The sequence below is a fragment of the Miscanthus floridulus genome, chromosome 3, assembly GCF_019320115.1.
Source record: "Miscanthus floridulus cultivar M001 chromosome 3, ASM1932011v1, whole genome shotgun sequence".
NCBI lineage: Eukaryota > Viridiplantae > Streptophyta > Magnoliopsida > Poales > Poaceae > Miscanthus > Miscanthus floridulus.
The window spans coordinates 128,898,902-128,918,709 of record NC_089582.1 but is presented as its reverse complement, the minus strand read 5'-3'; the positions used below and the strand labels follow the sequence as shown (position 1 = coordinate 128,918,709).

The following is a 19,808-nucleotide window of genomic DNA, read 5'->3' as shown; positions in this document are numbered from 1 at the left end:
TGTTGGTATCTGTTTCTGGTTGTTGCATCAGCTCGCACCGGTACTTGTCAAGAACTCAGGATAGCATCATAGTTAAGTGCTTGCTGAATGCTGATATAATATCAACAGAAAATGGTACATTGCCGGCTCCATATGAACAAACACAAATCCGAAATTACATGGCCATTTTAGCCCATTTGTTATCTCCCATCTAGCCTATCTTGGCGAGAACATCGCCGAGCACATCTTTGGTTGCTGCGTAGTATTTCTCGGCCTCTAGGGTGCTCTTGATCTTCGCGGCATGGTCAAGCTGCCAAAACGGGAAGAGAAGCTGCCGTGTTATTTCCACAGTTCTTGTCAAAAATTGAATTGCTCCCATAGATCAGATCAGTGATCAATGGGGTTTAGCTTACACCGTCGATGATGCTGAAGAGCTTGCCGGTGAGCTCCTTGAGGATCTTCTCCTCCTCCTTGGGCTTGGATGCGATGACGGTCTTGAGGTCATAGCGCAGGTAGGAGGCCCGGAGGCGGAGGTCGTTCTGGACGTACGGCCACGCCTTCTTGTCGATGAGCGGCTTGAGGTTGATGATGTCCTGCGCCGACGTCTTCACCCTCGCCGCCGCCAAAGCCGGTGGCTGCGGCTGCAGGTAGAACCGCTCCGACAAGGGGAGTCGAAGTCCCTCGCCTGGTCAGAGTTTTCAGTCCCGGCTGTGCGCCATAGCAGTGGACACGTCAGATGAAATCTTTTGGGGGCAAACATGTGGTTGTCGATCGTGGAGGAAATTTAAATGTTTTTATGCTGAAAATTAAACCCTAAGCCTTACAGAACAGCTCCAAACGATTCTGAACTCGCGATCAAGATTCGAGAGATGTATATATAAATAAATAAAAGGGTTTGGTGGAAAGCATCTACGTATATAATAGTATCAAAGAAAGAAGAAAGCTATATGAGGCGCGGGCAGGCAGGCACTCACGGAATCCACCGGAGGGCGGCGGCGGGGCTCCGATCCTGATGGGATTGACAGGCGCGGCGTGCACCGCCTGCGACAAGGCGCCGCCGACGATGCCGGTGGCCACCAACCCGAGCACGCGCGGCGGCCCGCCTGCGCCGCGGCCTCGCCCTCGGCGGACGCCCTGACGACGACGGCCGCCCTGGCCCTGCTGGCGGCGCGCCTGCTGGGCAGGACGCCCTGCGAGAGGCCGGTCATCGACGCCATGGCTTGTGCCATCTCAGCTCTCCGAGCTTTTTCTCTGCGTGAGTGCGCTTCGTCAGTCGAGCAGTCTCGTGCCCGAGTGGCGGCGTGCCAAAAGGTTATATGTCGCTCGCAGTTGCGGGCGCCACCTTATCTGGCTGGATAAGTTGATGGCCACTGTGTGAGCGTCATGTGGCCGCGTGAATCACTTGCGGCCTCCATTCAGGATTGCGCCACTGCCAATGGGTCGCCGACACGTGTCAGCCAGTGCTCGTGACCACTCTCTGCATGCCCGTGGGTTGCTCGGTAGCAGCAGACAGCAGTCAATAACACAATGAATGACAATAAAAATAACACAGTCACAAAAGAAGACAATAAAAAACACAAGGGACGTTTTCGCATATTTGGACAAAAAATTTGCAACTCAAGTGCCTTAGTGTAAAACCTGCCAATAGTTTAGAGCATGTTTAGAACCGAAACATACCCGTTTCCTTTTTTTTTGACGGGTCAGCACGGAGGCCCCTACTTATATTTTTGTATATATATAAAAGAAAGTATGTACAGAAAGAATGTACAAAAAGCACATGTTACAGGGCCCAAAGAGCCAAAAGGAAAAAAGAAAGACCAAAGCTATGTAAAATTCTCCCTCCACAGAGCTCCTCTCAACTTTTGCTTGGCCTTGATACAAACCAGGCCCTGTTCTTCTTCGAAGTTTGCTTTCCAAGACCTGCATGTTTGTGGTACTGTTGTCGAATAAAGCTCCATTTCTGATGGTCCAGATCACCCAATAGGGAGTGATCATTATTTCAATAAAGATGCAACTGCCAAAAGCTATTCTTGCTGCTATCAACATATCCCGTGGTTTGAGAGTAAGGTCCCCATGAATTGATGCAGAACTCCAACAATCACTACTGAAGGGACATTAAAAAAACAAATAGAGACATTTTCCTCAGTCCCTCTCTTGCATAGCACACAACTGTAGGAGGACCAGAGCTACAGCCTGTTCGTTTGGCTGTGGCTTGTTGTAAACGATCGTAAATTTCTAGCCGAAACAATATTTTTCTCTCACACAAACCACCCAGCAGTACTTTTTCACGATCCAGCAACGATATGAACCGGCCAACCGAACAGGCTGCTAGTTGAAAAGGGGGAGGAGGCTTCTAAAGATCTCTGAAGCTGAGAGTATGCTTTCTTTGTGTTATAAGTGTTTGATCCCCAGATGTAGGACCCCTCATCTTCAATCTCCACATCCCAGTGTCTTTCTTGCACCAAGGACTGGAGTTCAACCGGTTTCCTTCACAGGAAAAAAAAGGAAACCCCCATGCTCCCAAAGGATATACTCCCTTCGTCCAGAAAATACAATTCTCACTTTTTTTGATGAGTTAAACGACTTAAAGTCTAACCAAAATTATATTAAAATTACTAATATTTATGATACAAGATAAGTACCATTAAATCAATTATGAAATACACTTTCGGAGTAAAATAGAGACATAAATATTAATACATGGACAGAGGGAGTAGTATGTAACGTTTAGAGAAAAATAAATCAGTTCAAAAATAAAGCAAACATCATATTAAAAAAATGAATGGAGTATATATTTTTACATTAGAGCTGAATGTCAAGCCACAGCCTAAGCTAGATCACTAGTTGCTACTCCCTCCGTTTCAAATTATAAATGATCTTGTTATTTTTAGATGTATAAAGATATGTATCTAAATATAGCGTATATCTAGGTGCAAAACAAAATTATATTATATTAAAAAAATCAAAATGATTTACAATTTGGGACAAAGAAAATATATTATAAATAGAGATTCGGGCTTAGTCTTGCCAAAGCTCAAAGCATATGATTGATCACCTCCAAGCCTATGCAATGGGCGACTATGTAGTTTGCTACAACTTTAGAAGCGTCCCCACTTGATATGAACTAGTGAATGCCGCGCGCCTTCGCGCGCACCGGTAAGAGAATAAGTTCAGGTTTTTCAACATAGAGTTCTCATGCCGTATATGATTTACTGCTGTACATATTTGCGGCCGATGTAATAAGCTGGAACCTGCAAGATGCTTCTATTACATGCAAAAGTTGTGGTAAAGCCCATACGTTAGATAGTTACATTCTAAAAAGATGGGAATGTCTTAACTGTATAATTCTAGGCTGCATATGTTAGGCACCGATATGTGTAGTGGTACTGGTGTGCACATGAGCACGCATATTATATATAATAAGCATCAGGTAGCAGCTGTGCAGATGCTGATGCCGATCTTGTTATCTGGCAGTACCTTGTTGTTCTATTCGAAGCATCAGGGGCCGGTGGATGAATCTGTGTATGCATCTAGATGTGTAAGTTATACGTGGTATTTAAAGTATATGATAAAGTTGGCAAATGGTGAGGGACAATCGGTGTACCTGATTCTTGGTAGCGGCATATATAAAATGGATGTGCATACAGAGCAGCAAGTAAATTCATCTGGAAAATAATTTCCTAAAACACTTCTTTATTAAAATCAGAATAGTGATTTAGGAATTCTTATGGAAAATAAATTCCCAAAAGCCATGGAACATTCCCAGGAATTGTGTAAAATTTGACCACACACTTACAGTAAAATCTCTACTAAAAGGTTGAAGGCCATGTGTGTCAAAATCATTTTATCGTAAACAATTTTCTTAGTGATCAACTTGGCATCATATTTGGCTATCATGTTTGTATGTTTTGTGTGTAGAGAGCTAAGCGACAAATTTTTGCATCATTGCATTGATCGTGTAACCTGAAGGTCCCCAATGGCCTGGATACGTACCTCCTACCAATTTGGAAATTTATCAAAGAGATATTCTATTAGTATCCGGCACTACATGATCAGAAACATACCTAGTTAGCACGGTGTAGGTGCAGCGGTAAGCAGTCTCAATCTTTTAGGTCACCCGTAGGAAAACAAGGCACAAACTTGTCCAGCACCCAAGGCACACACAACCTGGCACTCACTGATAATTGCCTTTGCCAACAAGATCTTACTGCAAGCAGGAGGACCATAGTACATAACTCCTTTGGATGGAGACATGCCAAACTTGTCGAACTTGTCCGGATGCTCCACAGGATAGTGAACAGTCTGCATCAGTTTTGATAGAAATTAGCAAATTGTGGAACACAAGCAATAGTACAATACCAAGAGCAGAAGGTCAATTAGCATCTAAATACCTCCTGGAGCTCCCTCTTGACACTCTCCAGCCAAGCAATCCTCCCAAGAGAACTTGGACAACCTAAATCATGCAGGTTGGCAGACCAACGCTGCACCGCCACTGTGCCACCACTGACGATGTCATCGAAGGTATTGCCAATGATAAAGACATTAAAAATTGCAGATGTATTAGGCAATTGCAGGCTATAGCAGATATACAAGAAGGTGGGCAAGAGAGAGAGTATTTTCACCAAGATAAAAGTACTAAAGCAGTTCAATCATGACTATGTAAAAATAAAATGGTGCCAACTGAAATCTATTTCCAATGATGAAGACATTAAAAATTGTAGATGTATTAGGCAATTACAGGGCTATAGTAGATATACAAGAAGGTGGGCAGTAGAGAGAGTATTTTCACCAAGATAAAAATACTAAAGCAGTTCAATCATGGATTAGTAGACTTGGAAGAGATATCGGTACAGGATATTTTAATTCTGAAAATGACAGCATTATCATGTTAAGATCTTGCCGATGGGTTATTGTTTCGGTATCTTAACCATAATTAAGGCAAGAGTGGTTGGCGATTGTGCGATAGATTTGATTGGATTTGATAACAGATCAGGTTTTGGCTTGGAGAATGAGTTACGGTAATCTGGAGTAAATTTCAGAGCATTAATGGTTTTATACTCTGAAATTGGGGGGCATGTGTTGACACCGTTTTTTGCATGTGTTAAAATGATCGGAGTGGACTAATCGGCAAGAGGAAAGTTACTGTATACTTTGATAGCCGATGAAAGCCAGCTTGTAAAGATGGTTGTCAATAGCTGGTGATGCCGATGAAGGGAGGCTTGAAGACTACTGCCGATGAAACAGGGAGTATGCCGATGAAGGAAGACTTGAGGACTACTGCCGATGAAACAAGGAGTATGCTGATGAGGGAAGACTTGAAGACTATTGCCGATGAAACAGGGGGTATGCCGATGGGAAGGAGGACGGTGAGATTTCCATCGTAATTGAGGCGGACAGGGAAATAGATAGGAGTTGATTTCCTTTTCTATATTTGTTAGAGTATGATTCATGTAAGAGTCACGTGTTTCCTTAGATATGCGCTTGGTGTCCTAGTTGTGTTTGGTTGTGTCTCTTTAGATCAGGGTATAAATATGGAGTGAGGGGCAATGTAATTAGATATATCAATCAATATCAAAACCAATTTTTACTCCCATTTGCATCTACTTACTTTTCGGCGACTTCGTCAATTTGCATTATTTTCTCTTTACGAGTTCTCATTGATTCGGTGAGCTGCATCGCTTCAGTGCGACCTTCGGCGATCCTTGAGTTCCGCGTGAGTACCTCTTGGCCGTGACTTCCGGGCGTATCGCTGTTGTCAGGACTAAAGTGCTCGTATCTTCATCCTTATCGATTAACAGGTCAAATCGACTGGCACGCCTTGGATATCGATTCGGGTATTAGCCCTTTGTGTTTGCAGATCCACTTTTGCATCAACATCTATCTCGTTCAATCCCTTGACTAACTACCTCACCCAATCCCACGGCGTGCATTGATGCCAGAATCAGTGAGCTCCGTCTCATCCAATCCCTTGACTAACTGCCTCACTTGATCCCACGCGTGCATCGACGCCAGGATCCACATGCTCCATCTCATCGAATCCCTAAAACAACTAACCTTCTCGGCTACACAATGACGCCTTGGTTGGCAACTCTGTCTCAGCTAAAAAACACGCACACACGCACGCTAACAAACACCACCCAAACGATTCTACTAGAAACGCCTAGGGGCAACACCCGTGGGTGCGCTCATGTGCACCCACCAACAAAACAAAAACCTCCCTCGTTAGCTACACAGAAAACCTCCTAGACAGTTCTGCCCGAACCGCCTAGGGGCTCAGGGGCTACACCCACGGGTGCGCTCATGTGCACCCACCGTTAAGACAAAAATCCCCCAGATGACTCTGCCCGAATCGCCAGGGGCTCGAGGGCTCCTGTCGAGTTCATAAACCTAGGGTTCCTCGCAGATCAATTTCCCAACAAAGGCTCGCCCCAAGCAGATAGCGAGCAAAACTCATAGGTCGGCCCAAGTATCTAGATAACAGGTTAGAAGGGCGATCCAATCACCGATCGAAAGGTCTGGCCGAGGAGGAGCGGCACCCATTTTTCAACTCTAGCCTACCTCTCCGACCGGAGTGCTCGCTCTGACTCTAACCGCCTCCGGACAGTCTCTCCAACCGGAAGGCTTAGCCGAAGCACTACTTCTGACTCCAACCCCACATCTTCGAACGGGGTACACAGAAGCCCTACTCACTGCTCTTCTCCGACTGGTGCAACCAGAGCCGACTAGGACCAACCAACCGAAGACGCCCACCCAGAAAAGACCAGGGAACGAATAGAGAAAGCAAGACAAGGCGCATAAGTTAAACCACGGTACTAGGGACCATACCCTATACACCTATAGGAACATTACTCTACAACCGCCTAGACATAAATAGTATTATAGGCACCGACTTTTTACCTACAGTAGTGTGGGCATCATTAACTCCCATACGGTAAGGTGCCAGAATTTACCGACTTTTTACCTACATGCCTCTGGGCATCGACAGCGTTGTGGGCGCCAGAATTTACCGTACCAAGGGAACATGGTAAAACTCCTCATATGCCTCTGGACATCAACATTATATGCAGGTACCGACATCTGCCATACCCAAAATAAGACGATGTAACCTCCCACATGCATCCGACATCCAATAGTGTTATGCGCGCCTACCATCATCATGTACCCGCCGGCATGGGCAACAAGGCTTAGAAACAAACGTACTCCTTCCCTCTCACTTGTAAGGCCATCTCCTTTATCTATAAAAGGGGATGCGCTCTCTCGCAAGAAACTCAGTTAATCCAGATCGATCAAGTTCAATAGCTCACAACCAGATTTCATTCATGTTTAGCCATAAGACATAGGTGTGTAGAGGATGATGGCAGCGGTGGTGGTGGAGATAGTGAAGAGCCAATCACAAGAGACGTCACATTCTCCTTCTCATTATCACTTTTATCATCGGATGAGCCACTTGATGATTCAATGTCCATAAGCCAATCACCAACAATATAAGCCTTGCTATTCTTCTTCTTCTTGTGGTACTCTTTCTTCTTGCCTCTGTCAGGTATCAGTATTAGGGATACCCAAAGAAAGGATCTGAGGACCACAGACGATGACTCGCCTAGATTATCAAGGACGTGTTTTAGTCTCGATCGACCCAAAAGGGACAGTCTATGTCTTGCCTGACCCCTTGGGTATAGGCCTCATGCGCGCCAGGTAGGGGCTTTTTACGCTTCTTGACGTCCACATCAGGCCTCGAATGGCTGGTCATGACATCAATTAGTTCCTAGGCGCACACGTGCACTTCGGGAACCTAGACTTCATCATCACAATGGAGGGAGAGTTGGTGTAGGCTCCTACCACCATCTAGCCTCTCCACTCCACCGGCCTCGACATGATCGTCTAGCCCTCTAACTCTAGCTTGATAGTGTTCATCCGATTGAGTGAGTGAGCGATTCTAGTGTGATTACATCGTGAGGTTTCATTGAGTGGCACTAGGTGGTCATCTTGCAAGCTAGTGGTGCTTGTTACTCTTAGAGGTTGCCATCTCTTAGATGGCTTGGTGGTGGTCTTCATCGAAGACCACAAGAAGCTTGTGCGATGCTTTGGAGAAGAGCTTTGTGAGGGCTATTGTGCTCGCTCTGCGGGAGCCATGAAGAGCAACTCTAGTTGAGCATGTCATTGAGCTACCCTCACTTTCAGGGTAGGTTCTTGCAGTGCTCGACATGCGGGCTTAGCGGGTGATGCCAATTAGCTACTGAATCACCAAGTGAGCGATCGACACAACGGGGACATGGCGTGTCGCCAAGCACGTGAACATCGGGAGAAAATCACTGTGTCAACATTGTTCTTCCCGTTGGTTTGCAATCCTCTTACACAAGCTTGTGATTACTTTCATATACATTGTGCTTATGTAGTTGCTCTTGTAATTAGTTAGCTTGTGTAGCTCACTAGTTACCTTCTTGCTTGTGTAGCATAGAAGTAGCTCTCTTGCATGGCTAATTTGGTTTGTGTAACCTTGTTAGTCACATTACTTAGTTTGTGTAGCTAAGTATTTACGCTCTTAAATTTAGCATTGGTTGCCTTGTTATTGAGCATTGCTAGTAACCTTAGTTGGCTTTGTGCTTTTGCTTACTAGCATGTGTAGGAGCTCCCTCATTGCTTGAAGTACTAGTAACATAGGTTTGTGTGATCTTGCTCCTAGAAGTTGTTAGGTGAGTTCTAGCTAGTCCAACATCTTTGTTGCTTAATTAGAATCTTTGCAAGGTGCTAGAGAACATAAATAGAGGGGTATAGTCTTGGCTAGACCGATAGTTTTAATTCCGCACTTGTTTTGATTAGCCGACGCGATTAAGTTTTAGAAATGACTATTCATCCCCCTCTAGTCTCTATCTTGACCCCACAATCGCTCAAATATAAATGCTTAAAGTAAAGAGACAGAGAGGAACGCGATGATGTTTTTTTAAGGTATCAGAGAGTTGCCACTCCCTACTAGTTCTCGTTGGAGCATTTACACAAGGGTGTAGCTCCCCCTTGATCTGTGCAAGGATCAAGTACTCTCTACAGGCTAATTCTTCGACACTCCATCATGGTGAATCACCCACAACCGCTCACAAAATGACTTGGGTCATCCACAAGCTTTGTTGGATGATCACCAAGCTTCCAATCACCACCGAGCCATCTAGGTGATGGCGATCACCAAGAGTAACAAGCACAAACTCTTACTTGACCAAGACAAGCCTAATGAGAAAGGTGTATGCACACACTTACTACTCCCTATGCACTAATGAGGTCCTTAATCTTGAATTCTCAAAACTCAATCACCCCACTAGGCTCTTGCTCTCTTTTGCAATCTAAAGGTGTTTCTCAGCTAAACAAATGGGCAATAAAGCTAAGTTGGATGAGTAGAAGAAGTATTTATACTCCCCACTTGAAAACATACCCATTGAGGTTCAACTCAGCATTTCTAGTACTGACCGGACGCGCCTGTTGGGCTGACCGGATGCGTCCGGTTGCTCTCTAATGGCTATGTGACGCCAGCCGTGCCAGGTAGCAGAAATGTTGACCTAACGCTGGCCAGCATTCGATCATCACACACCGAACATATCTGGTCTCGAAAATCCTTCTCTAGAACCTTTCTGCTGTTGACTGGACTCTGCCTTACTCGCGTCCGGTCACAACCTCTTCTGCGTCTGGTCCTACATTAACAGCAAAACCCTTCGCTACAGTTGGTCATCACCTACGCGTTCGGTCCAGGCAAGGAGCCAACGTTTGATTGATGGGTAAACCCTAGCTGCGCGAGCTAACACTGACCGGACATCCAGCATCCGGTCATCATCCAAGTCTCCATTCATCTCAAATTCGACCAACTTTATGAATGACATCGACTTCAACTGAACTATGGGCTGTCCCTGAGCTATCTAGTGCTAAGTTTGACAAGTGTGTACCACACCTAAACCATTAGACTCATCTAGGTAAAGCTACTAGTTCATATCCCTCTTAATAGTATGGCCAAAGGAAAAAACAAAGCCCTAAACTACTCTAAGTGCCTCTCTAACGCCAAACGACACTTAGAACTAGTCCATCCTTAACCTTGTCGTCCATCCTTTGAAAACTAAAACGATTTCCATCGATAGGGGTATAAAAACCATAATTGCCCAATCAATCATCATTACCATGACCTAACTCAAATTGCCTTTGTAAAATACATGTTAGTCACAGTAATCTCGTGTCGTCATTAATCACCGAAACCCAACTAGGGGTCTAGATGCTTTCACAAGGAAAGGCTTCGAGGTACTAAGCAAGGGTGAAGGGCAAGCAATGGCTTGGCAACCGAGGAACCTAGCTAGGGTAAAGAAAGAATTACTTGCAATTAGTTAAAGTATCAATCAAACCTTGATGGTCACATTGATGTGGAGGACCAAATCTTGGATAAAGTGTTGGAAGTGACTTGATGCATTTGGAGTTAACTCATATTTATTGAATGGAATCAAGTCACATGTTCAAGATGGCTATGCTCAAGGAGAAAATCAAGGTCAACATGTTGACACCCTCACTTGATGATGTTTGAAGGCTATGGCATTTGGTTTGAAGGAAATCAACTCAAGCGTTTCAAACTCCATTTTCATTTGATCTTGAGTTAATAGGTATGTCGTACTAATAAGAGGGATGTATCATGTTGATAGATACTTATTCATAAGTGCTCAAGCCAATCTATGTGAAGTTTGAGTGTTTTGAGAGCTAAAAAAGCTAACTTGTTTTTGCTGAGTCTAGCAATACCGGACGTGTCCGGTATTTGCCCAGCCACAATAATCTTTTTGGTGTTCTCGGTTTGGTTCGTCAGGAGTTCCAACAAATGTCGGGAGTTCCAGGAGTCAGAAATTTGGGCAATCGACGGGTGTTCCGATGCCTCATAGCGCCACTGACTTAGTGACCATTAGAGCTGTATAGGCAATATCGAACGTGTCCAGTATTCTCCAACGGCTAGTTTTTCAAAGGGGCTATAAATATCCCTTAGCCTCCACCTTTAGAGGTTGCTAATTCTATTGACTTTCATACACGTTTTGAGCCTTGAGAATTTCTCCAACCCTCTCTTAGTGAGTGATTGATTCAAACTTGCAAAATTCATCTTGTGGGTTGAGTGAGATTCAAAATTAGAAGCAAGCCACCCTTGAGCACTTGTGCATATTTGTCGATCTCATGATTTGCATTGGTTACTCTTGGACTCTTTGGTCCTAGATGGCTAGGCGTCGTCGGAGAGCACCTAAGAGATTGTGGTATGCCTCGGGAAGTTTGTAACAGTTCGATTCCATCATCGCAAAGGAAGGGATCATCTAGTAGAAGGAGGAAAAGGAGTTAGAAAAGACTCCGGCTAGAGTGTCCTTCATGGCCCTCTAGAGCCGACCTTCGCTAGGTCGCTCGCAGCCCCCTCAACAGAGAGTAGGACTCGATAGAGTCCGAACTTCGGTAAAACAAATAGCGTGTCTCGATCTCCCTTTACATTTGGTATTTGTGATCTTTTTGTGTTGTTTGAGCTTGTCTGTAGATTACCAATAGTGGTTTGGAACTTGATTTGAAAAAGAGAAATCAATCGGAGCAAGTTGAGAGCTGGCTGGGCAAACCCGTGAATACGGGACGTGTTTGGTATTTTGGTCCATGCGCTGAATTCATTTGTTTATTTGTTCCAATCTCTGTGTTATAGGGTTGTAGCTCTTAGATATATTCTTTACACCATGTTTACTCTGTGGCTAACTCGTGAGGGGTTTATTTCTCTGATTTGGAATTTTCTATTCTAACCGTTTCCGTATTTTAAAGGGTTGAATTTTAGAAACGCCTATTCACCCCCTGTAGGCAGCATCCTCGATCCTTTCAGGGGGCGAGTGAGCAGATTATAGTAGAGTGAGATAGGGTTGTTCCCCCATCTCACATTCTTGCATGTAGAGGGCGAACGGGGGTGAGTGCTTGAGTGAGAGACAGGGTCATAGGGAGAGTGACGGTGTCTTCGTGCAACGAGGCTAATGGGAACAGGGATGTGTGGTTCGAGACTTCGGGTTACTAGGAGGGAGTGGGCTGGATGTCTGTTGAGCGCTGTGTCTTCATGTTTTTGTGGGCTGAACTCAATTATATTATAATTTCGGGGCCTGTGGGGTCCATGGAGGAATAATAAAATACGACCTTGCCCTCGACTCGATTCGAGCCCCTGATCTCGAGACACGTGAGGGAAAAAATAGGTCTACCTCGCCTCCGCCCCCCGAGGGGTCAAAACCCCGTGGTTCTTGGATTCGAACCCGCTCGCCCGACTGCCATGTCTACCTGTCTTCACCACTGGTCCCCTCTCGGTGTCCCCTAGCTCCCTGTTCTCCTCTTGCCCCCTCCACCGGTGGTAATTATCATGCCAGCGGGTGCTTGTCTCCTCCACCATCATAAGGCATCAGCACTCGCCTCCTTTCTCCTCCACACACAGTTGGACTGTGGTGCATCCTCTAATTTGGCCCTCTAATTATGCACAATGGATGCGTATCATCCCCACCTCCATGTATGCCAGACAGCATCCCTTAGAGATAATACGTATTTTTAGGTTCTAACTCCTCCGATAAAGTAGAGCTATACCAAACAAGATCTTAAACGCCGTCTTGGCCATATGCCGTCCCGCCTGTTTGGCCACCTCCATCTTATACCTATGGCGATCCTGGACGGAAAAGTCACACGGACATGGAGCCGAACTTTTCGTGAATGTCGTGTCAACTCGACCCACTCTTCACCGTGTTCGGCTGGGGCTGGCTGGGCTGGCCAGCCCCCTCACATGGACACTGTTTAAATGAACCAGCCAGCAGTACTTCTTTCTCACATAAACGAATCAGTAACTATACGAACCAACCAATCGGCTGATCCAGACCATTGTGGAACAGTGGAACTGTGGAAGCATCGTGCTATCGAGTTCCTGAAAGATTTCACTGACACGTACGGTGAGCATACCAGCTCGCGAACACGACGGCGAGATGTTACACATACTGCACACTGCATGACTGCAAGACGAGCTACCAAGTACCAACCGTGCATGATTGTTCGAGAAACGAGCAAAATTACATCCCATGCCCATCTGATCCCACGGTGGGGAAGATATGGGATTAACTGAGTAATACAGGCGGTATATGTCTTGTGCGCAAGCATCATCAAGAGCACGATACACTTGTGGAGGGGTAAGAAACGAACTACACGTGCGGCGCGGCGCGGCGATCCTCCCGCGCCGCGGCGCTAGCGGAGGCGTAGTAGACGGCGCAGAAGAGCGCGTGCACGAAGCAGAGGACGCCGCCGATGGAGAGGAACCGGTGGCGCGGCACCCCGCACTCCGCCAGCTTGCGCTTCGCGTTGGGCAGCGCGCCGAGCACCAGCAGCGCGAGCGCGACGACGAGGACCATCCTGCTCAACACAACAGGCACGACAGGAATCGCTTGTCAGTAAAGCAAAAAATCGAGCGTTATTTGCTCGAAGGGCAAGGTTCTCCCTTTATTTCCTTTCCGCTTGTTGGAGTGGAGTGGAGGATGCATGCAAGAATCTGTGGCGCTCATCGCAAGCATGCAATGCAACGGAACGTACCAGGTGAGGACCAAGGCGAAGGACGCCATCTGCCGGTTGGGCGACGCCCGGCGGAGCTTGTCGCCGGAGCAGGCGCACGCGCAGCCGCCGGCCACGTTTGCGATGGCGTGCGCCGCCGCCAGCACCGCGGCCGCCGCGATGCCGAGCTCGTAGGCCCGCCGGACTGGCTGCCGGCACTCGATGAACAGGATCCGCAGGTGCCTGCCCTGCAATCGCCAGCCGCACCAGGTGAGCGCCGGCCAGCCTGAATACCAACGAACGAATCCCCTGCTTCCCGCTACCCTGCTACACAGAAAAAATAAAGAACTTCCTAACTACACGGAAACTTGCCTGGTTCTGAGCCTTCTCCGCGTGGACTCCGAGCACGCCGGCGGCGACGTCCATGGCGAGGACCAGGAGGCAGATGACCACCGCTTCTACTCTCGCCATGGTTCAGCTCCTCCTCTGTCCTTCCTCTCCGGGCCCTGTGCTGTGCCTTGGGATGCTGAGAACAGAGGCGCAGAGTGACAGTGCAGAGACTGAATGGACTGTTCGTGACTTGTGAGAGAGATGCCTCCGGTGTCCGGTCTCTGCTTTTGATGTTCTTTATCCCTGCTCTCTATGTTCGGCTTTGGTTTTCTTTACACATTCCGCGTCACGAGCAGTGCAGAAAGCTATACCAGGTGTCTGCTCGCGCTAACGAAAAGAGAGACGTTGGGGTTAAGGGTGAGCCGACATGCTCCATTGGTATCATTACGAGTAACAAGCCACAAAAGACAGTGTACTGCTGTACTTCGGCTTTTTTAATAAACAATATAATTTGATCTCGGACTTTTCTTTTGCCATAAGCAGTACGGAGTACTCTCAAACTTTTGCCCATCGCAGGTGCTTAATTCATATTCCACTTTACTCTCATACAGTCCACATACAAACAGTGTAAAACCACTATGTGAATTGCACACAGGTGGGGCACAGCTGCACACGTGTCGCATGCTACACATTGCTAGCACATGCCACCTGGGATCACAGTTCACACATTGACGCAATCACTTTCTCGTATGAGGCCAGTCTCAGTGAAGTATCGTATCTCTGTTTTCTGTTTTCAAGACTCCCTCGTATTAGAAACCCTCATTAAACTATTTTTATCACTTTCTTCATTTAAACTATGTCACATCAACTTATTTAATGTCCATAAAACTTCTATTAAGACTGGCCTGATCGAGCTTACATGCTCGCACTTGGTCCCACAAAGGATGGTGTGCGGACCTAATGGCCCGTTCGCTTCGCTAAAAAAAATAAGCTGAAACATTATTCCGGCTGATTTATTATGAGAGAAAAACATTATTCCGCCTGAAAAGATAAGCTGGAAAGTACGGATTATAAGACAAGCGATCAGGGCCATAAGGCTTCTGTGTTTTTGTCCCAAGCTTTGACATAGATGTAGGAAAAACATATATTTAGAGTCACTAGAATGGCTACAAAACGACATAAAGAGAAACATTTTAGGAAGAAACACTTATAATTGATTTTTATTTTTTACTAATATAGAGAAACGTACAAAACCTGGTTTCTCTTTTTTTAGTTTTAGTTTCAAGAATCTAGCGAATTAGTCAAATGGTTCCACGAAGTGATTCTGATTCATTAGAGAAACGTTTATAGTGAAAATCTGGATTTGAAACGTTTTTAGAGGAATCCAGATCCCTACCAAACGCACTCTTAAGAATCTAGCGAGGTATCCAAATGGTTTGAAATGATTCTAATTCATCATTTGAAATGTTTCTTTACAGATTCTAGATCTAAATGTTTCTACAAGAATTTTGGATCCATACTAAACGCATCTTTAGTGTTTATTAGGTTCACCCCACTGATTGTTAGTAATAGCTAAATCTGGCTACAGATATGGAACGGTAATCCTCTTTTGAATTGACATAATCAGTTCGTATAACCATAAAACATTACATGCACTCCCTCATGATGGAAAGTCAGCATATCGATTTCTCTGATGACCCTTTCTAATAATTGTCCTCTACTGTTTTTTTATCGAAACCTGATACAGTAATGATTGTTTTATGGATATTTGAGGTAAAATAGTATTCTGTGTAGGTTGGGAATAATTGGTTAATATATTTTTATATCAATTCTCCTGGACATTATATTTGTTTCTCTTGGACATTTCTAAAAACAATTTTCCTTTTCGATGTCCAATAGCTGGAGACCTATTAGGCCCATTCACTATTACACCCGTGGCCCATCCAACACTGATACAAACGGCCCAGAGCCCAATACTGCAGCCCTAGCGCCCAGCCGAGTGGGAAGCATCTCTCCGCCTCTCTCGTCCAGCACTGCATCGCCCTGCCGCCCTAGGCACCAAAACCTCGCGAGGCAACCGCCCGCCGGCGCCGCCGTCGTAGCAAGAGGGTGAAGTGAGGACTAGAGAAGGGGGAAGATGTCGTTCCGGGCGCGGGAGATGTACAAGAAGGTGGTGCGGCGCGTCGGCGGCGAGGGGAAGCTGCCGGCGGAGCTGATGAAGTCGGTGAAGGACATGCTGCCCGACAGCAATGTCGTCATGGGGCGGGCCAAGCGCGGCATCTTCGCCGGGAGACACATCCGGTTTGGGAATAAGGTCTCCGAGGACGGCGGCAATAAGTGAGCCATCTCTCCTCGTAACCTCCGTAATCCATTCCCCCCTTGTCCTGATCCAGACGTTGTCTGGAGAAATTAAGATGCTCGGTTTCCGAAACAATGGTTCAGATTTTGTGATTTGCGTTTAGAGTTAGCGGGTTGGATGGTGAAGACTCCGGTTTCAGTGTTTTGGGAAACTTACTTAGGATGCATCGATCTGGATGCGAGGCTGGAGCAAATAACCGAAAGAATTGGTCCTTGAAGAAAAATGCTCAAATTTCATAGAACTAGAGAAGGCATTGTGCATGATCAAGGGTGACCACTATCTGGGAGAGCAGGGATGCATTGTCCAGTTGTCCAGTTTCCCCCTCCCATCTGGCCTACCATTTTTGGAGGTTTTACTTGTCTGGCAAAAACAATTTCCTTATTACTTCCTGGAGAAATGGAAGAATTGATAGTGATTCAGGCTCTTTTAGGAACATTTGTCATTGGTAGTTTGGATCATATATTCTTGATGATTGGAATATCCAAACCAACATAATTTCTGGTCTGTCCAATGCAACAAAATTGCTAGTCGTTGCCATTGATGTTAACATAGGGAGCTACAATTTCCAAGCTTGTCTCACAAGAGAAAATGGGCCTACTTTGTACTCCCTTCTGTTAGTGTAAATTCTTGAAAGGGTGAATGAGGTGCCACTGTGCCAGCATGTTTTTTCCTGCCGTTTAGGGCGTGTTTGGATCTTTTGCTAGTGTAGGCTAGGCAGGCTGTAGGCAACCTTTGCCCAACCTAGCTGAGCAAGGTGTGGCAAAAAACGTTGTCATGTTTGGTTCCTAACCTTGTTCACCCCCCTTTCTCCCCTTCCCCGTTTCTTCAACCTCCCACCAAATCAAATCCCAAATGAAATGCAGCACCAAAACCTGACCATGGTTATGTGAGCACGGAAATGACGACAAGCATGGCCAGCAGCATGACACTGGCGCGCCTCCGTTATCCGCGCCGCCTCAACTTTCCCATGTGCTTCGCTGGCTCTCGTGCATCCCTCTGAAGACTCTGACTCTGACACCGATAATGGTAGCAGGGCAGCGATATTCTCCAATCTCTACGATTTGTCCACCTGATCATTGATTTGTGTTTCAATCTAGGCCACATGGCATCGCTTTTTGCTTCTTTTTGTGTAACAGTTCAATTTTGTTGTTTCGGTATTTCAAGCTCAGGCTGAGCTCCACCGCTGCGAGAGAGCATATGATGCGTGGCGCAACCTTGCTTGTGCAGGAGAGCGGATTTGGTTCTTCTGCACGGGCAAGGATTTCCTTGCCCAGCTGGGTGAGGTTGCCAGGCAAAGTGAGTCTCACGCTCGGTACCAAACAGTGATCCTTGCTTAGTGAGGCGTGGCAAGGGGATTGCCCAGGAACCAAACATGCCCTCAATGCCACACCACATGACTTGATTATATTTCATAGATTCCTCCAATTAAGTTAAAACCATCAGCCATCTTGAGAATAATAATCCCATAACCTTGCAACTCATTATCTCATGATGACATGATCTTACCATCAGTCTTAACACATCCGGTGCAACATTCATTGCATTAAAAGAAGAGAGTTACAACACACCCAAACATCCAGTGCAACATTATTTTTCATCTGCTTTTCATCACGTATAAATAAATAAATAAATAAATAATATGTCCCATTTGTATCTGTTGCCTTTTGTCTCCACTTGTAATTCAATAGTTTTTCGGAGGAATATGTCTTGATAGGATATATTAAATCAGTATCCATACTCAGCTGGTTGATCGACCCAATCACTGAAGCACATATGTTTGGGTCTGTGGGCCCATTCTACACTAGATATATCTGGGGATTATTCTGGCCTCTACACTTCCATCTCTTAATAGAGATAATGTTAAGACCTGCATTGTTGCCTTATCTATTTAAAGTGGCAGATTCTTAAATCTTAGGCGGAATATGAACTTCTGCGGTATTACATTAAAATGATTCCCTTTTAGTTAAATTTCCACGACAATAACATTCACTAAGAATTTCTTGGTAGTGACGGAATTTATTTATACCTTGCAAATCTGAGGCTATGATATTGTTTTTATTATCATCTTATTGGATTATCTTTTGCTTATTTAGATCAAGGCGATCATGGAAGCCAAATGTTCAGGAGAAACGTCTTTTCAGCTATATTCATGACCGACACATTAGAGTCAAGGTTACCACACATGCACTTCGGTGCATTGACAAAGCTGGTGGGATAGATGAATACCTCCTGAAAACACCTTACAATAAAATGGATACTGAGATGGGGATAGTGTGGAAAGCAAAGATTGAAAAGATGTATTCAGATTTGGCCGAAATGGAAGTAGGCTTCTTCCCGCCTGAGGAAGAGACTAAGATTAAAGAGGGCTTTGACGAGGTTCGTGCTGCCAAGAGGGACTTACATAGGGAAGCAAGACGAGCTTTGGCAAAGCAAAGGCAGCTAGAAGCAATTAGTGCTGGTGATGACCAAACGAGTGAAGTCACAGATACAAAGGAAGAGGTATCTGATGCTGCTGCTAAAGTTTGAGCCTAAACCTATGTGCCTGTCTTGAAAGGTAAATATGATTCTGGACCTTTTTCTCTGAAATTATCATCACTTAGTTTCTCGAAAGCTTGTCTATCCGTTCATTTGTTCAGTACCTAAGATATGGATTGAGTAAAGTGCAGCAATGATTGTCAAACTTGTTTGGGGGGGGGGGGGGGGGGGGTGTAACATAGGTCCATATTACCAGATATGGTTCCCTAAACTTGTTATTTATGTCACTCAATGTCCAAATATCATTAATCAGCATATACTTGCTCCTGTGGCATGCTAACATGGAGAGGGAGATGTTTGGATGCCAAGTAGGCTGATCAACACTAACTAGAGATGTGATCTCGAATGAAGCCCTTAGCAAGTTTAGGTGCCCAGATATGCAAATTAATACTTTAGTGACCTAGTTGACACCCCTAAACAGGTTTAGGGACTCCTGGTGCATTTTAATCATATGTATTTTCTTGGAAGACTAATCATAATGACGAAGTTAAGTCCATTTGGTTTATACCGTGTTCACTTTCCTTGTTGATCCAGATAGGATGTTCCTTCACTACTGCAGCTGTTTTGCCCCTTGATATTTGAAGCCTTTCTTCTGTGATAGTAAATAATGTGTCTTCACAATGACTGTTTCTGCTGATTACTATTCATTCTGATTTTAGTTTTGCACTTTTGCTGCAGGCCTGGTTGTGTATATATAAGGCATCCTATATGCTTGTGGTAATCCTTTTTTAGCGCGAAGTTGAATGTAGTTGACTTGGTTTTCTTGCAGATCAAAGGAGGCAGCAAATCATTGGATGTCACTGGGCAAATAACCGAAGGCTTACTACTTGATATAAACTGGGGAAAGTTTCTTGTGCACAAACTATACCCCCATTTTCGGGAGCAGCAGTGTATGTTAAGCCAGCGTATGTTCTATTTCTATACCAATACATCTTGCTGTTGTAAGCACTTGTTATGTGGTGGAAATTTTGTACAATTATTGAAAACCCAAGAGCCTGAATTGTGGGATAGTTTGTCTTGTAGAATCTATCTATTTTCTGCTTAACTGAATTGTCAGAAATAATAATGCTTGACA

General features: G+C 45.2%; 2 protein-coding genes and 1 pseudogene across 2 annotated transcripts; 1 reads left to right on the top strand and 2 right to left on the bottom strand.

Annotated features, from left to right (window-relative positions):
• Positions 1-61: 61 nt before the first annotated feature.
• LOC136546906 (oxygen-evolving enhancer protein 3-1, chloroplastic-like) lies at positions 62-1,263 on the bottom strand (annotated as a pseudogene).
• Positions 1,264-12,982: 11,719 nt separating this feature from the next.
• On the bottom strand, positions 12,983-14,132 carry LOC136546905 (protein VASCULATURE COMPLEXITY AND CONNECTIVITY-like). The gene is made up of 3 exons (XM_066538859.1): positions 13,882-14,132; positions 13,552-13,757; positions 12,983-13,374 (listed from the first exon to the last, which is right to left on the bottom strand). Exons 1-3 carry the CDS (start codon positions 13,978-13,980, stop codon positions 13,167-13,169), a joined length of 513 nt encoding a protein of 170 aa, XP_066394956.1. The 5' UTR covers positions 13,981-14,132; the 3' UTR covers positions 12,983-13,166.
• Positions 14,133-15,834: 1,702 nt separating this feature from the next.
• LOC136546904 (large ribosomal subunit protein bL28m-like) lies at positions 15,835-19,724 on the top strand. The gene is made up of 3 exons (XM_066538858.1): positions 15,835-16,176; positions 18,292-18,752; positions 19,503-19,724. The coding sequence occupies exons 1-2, from the start codon at positions 15,977-15,979 to the stop codon at positions 18,722-18,724; spliced, it is 633 nt and encodes a 210-aa protein (XP_066394955.1). The 5' UTR covers positions 15,835-15,976; the 3' UTR covers positions 18,725-18,752; positions 19,503-19,724.
• Positions 19,725-19,808: the final 84 nt, after the last annotated feature.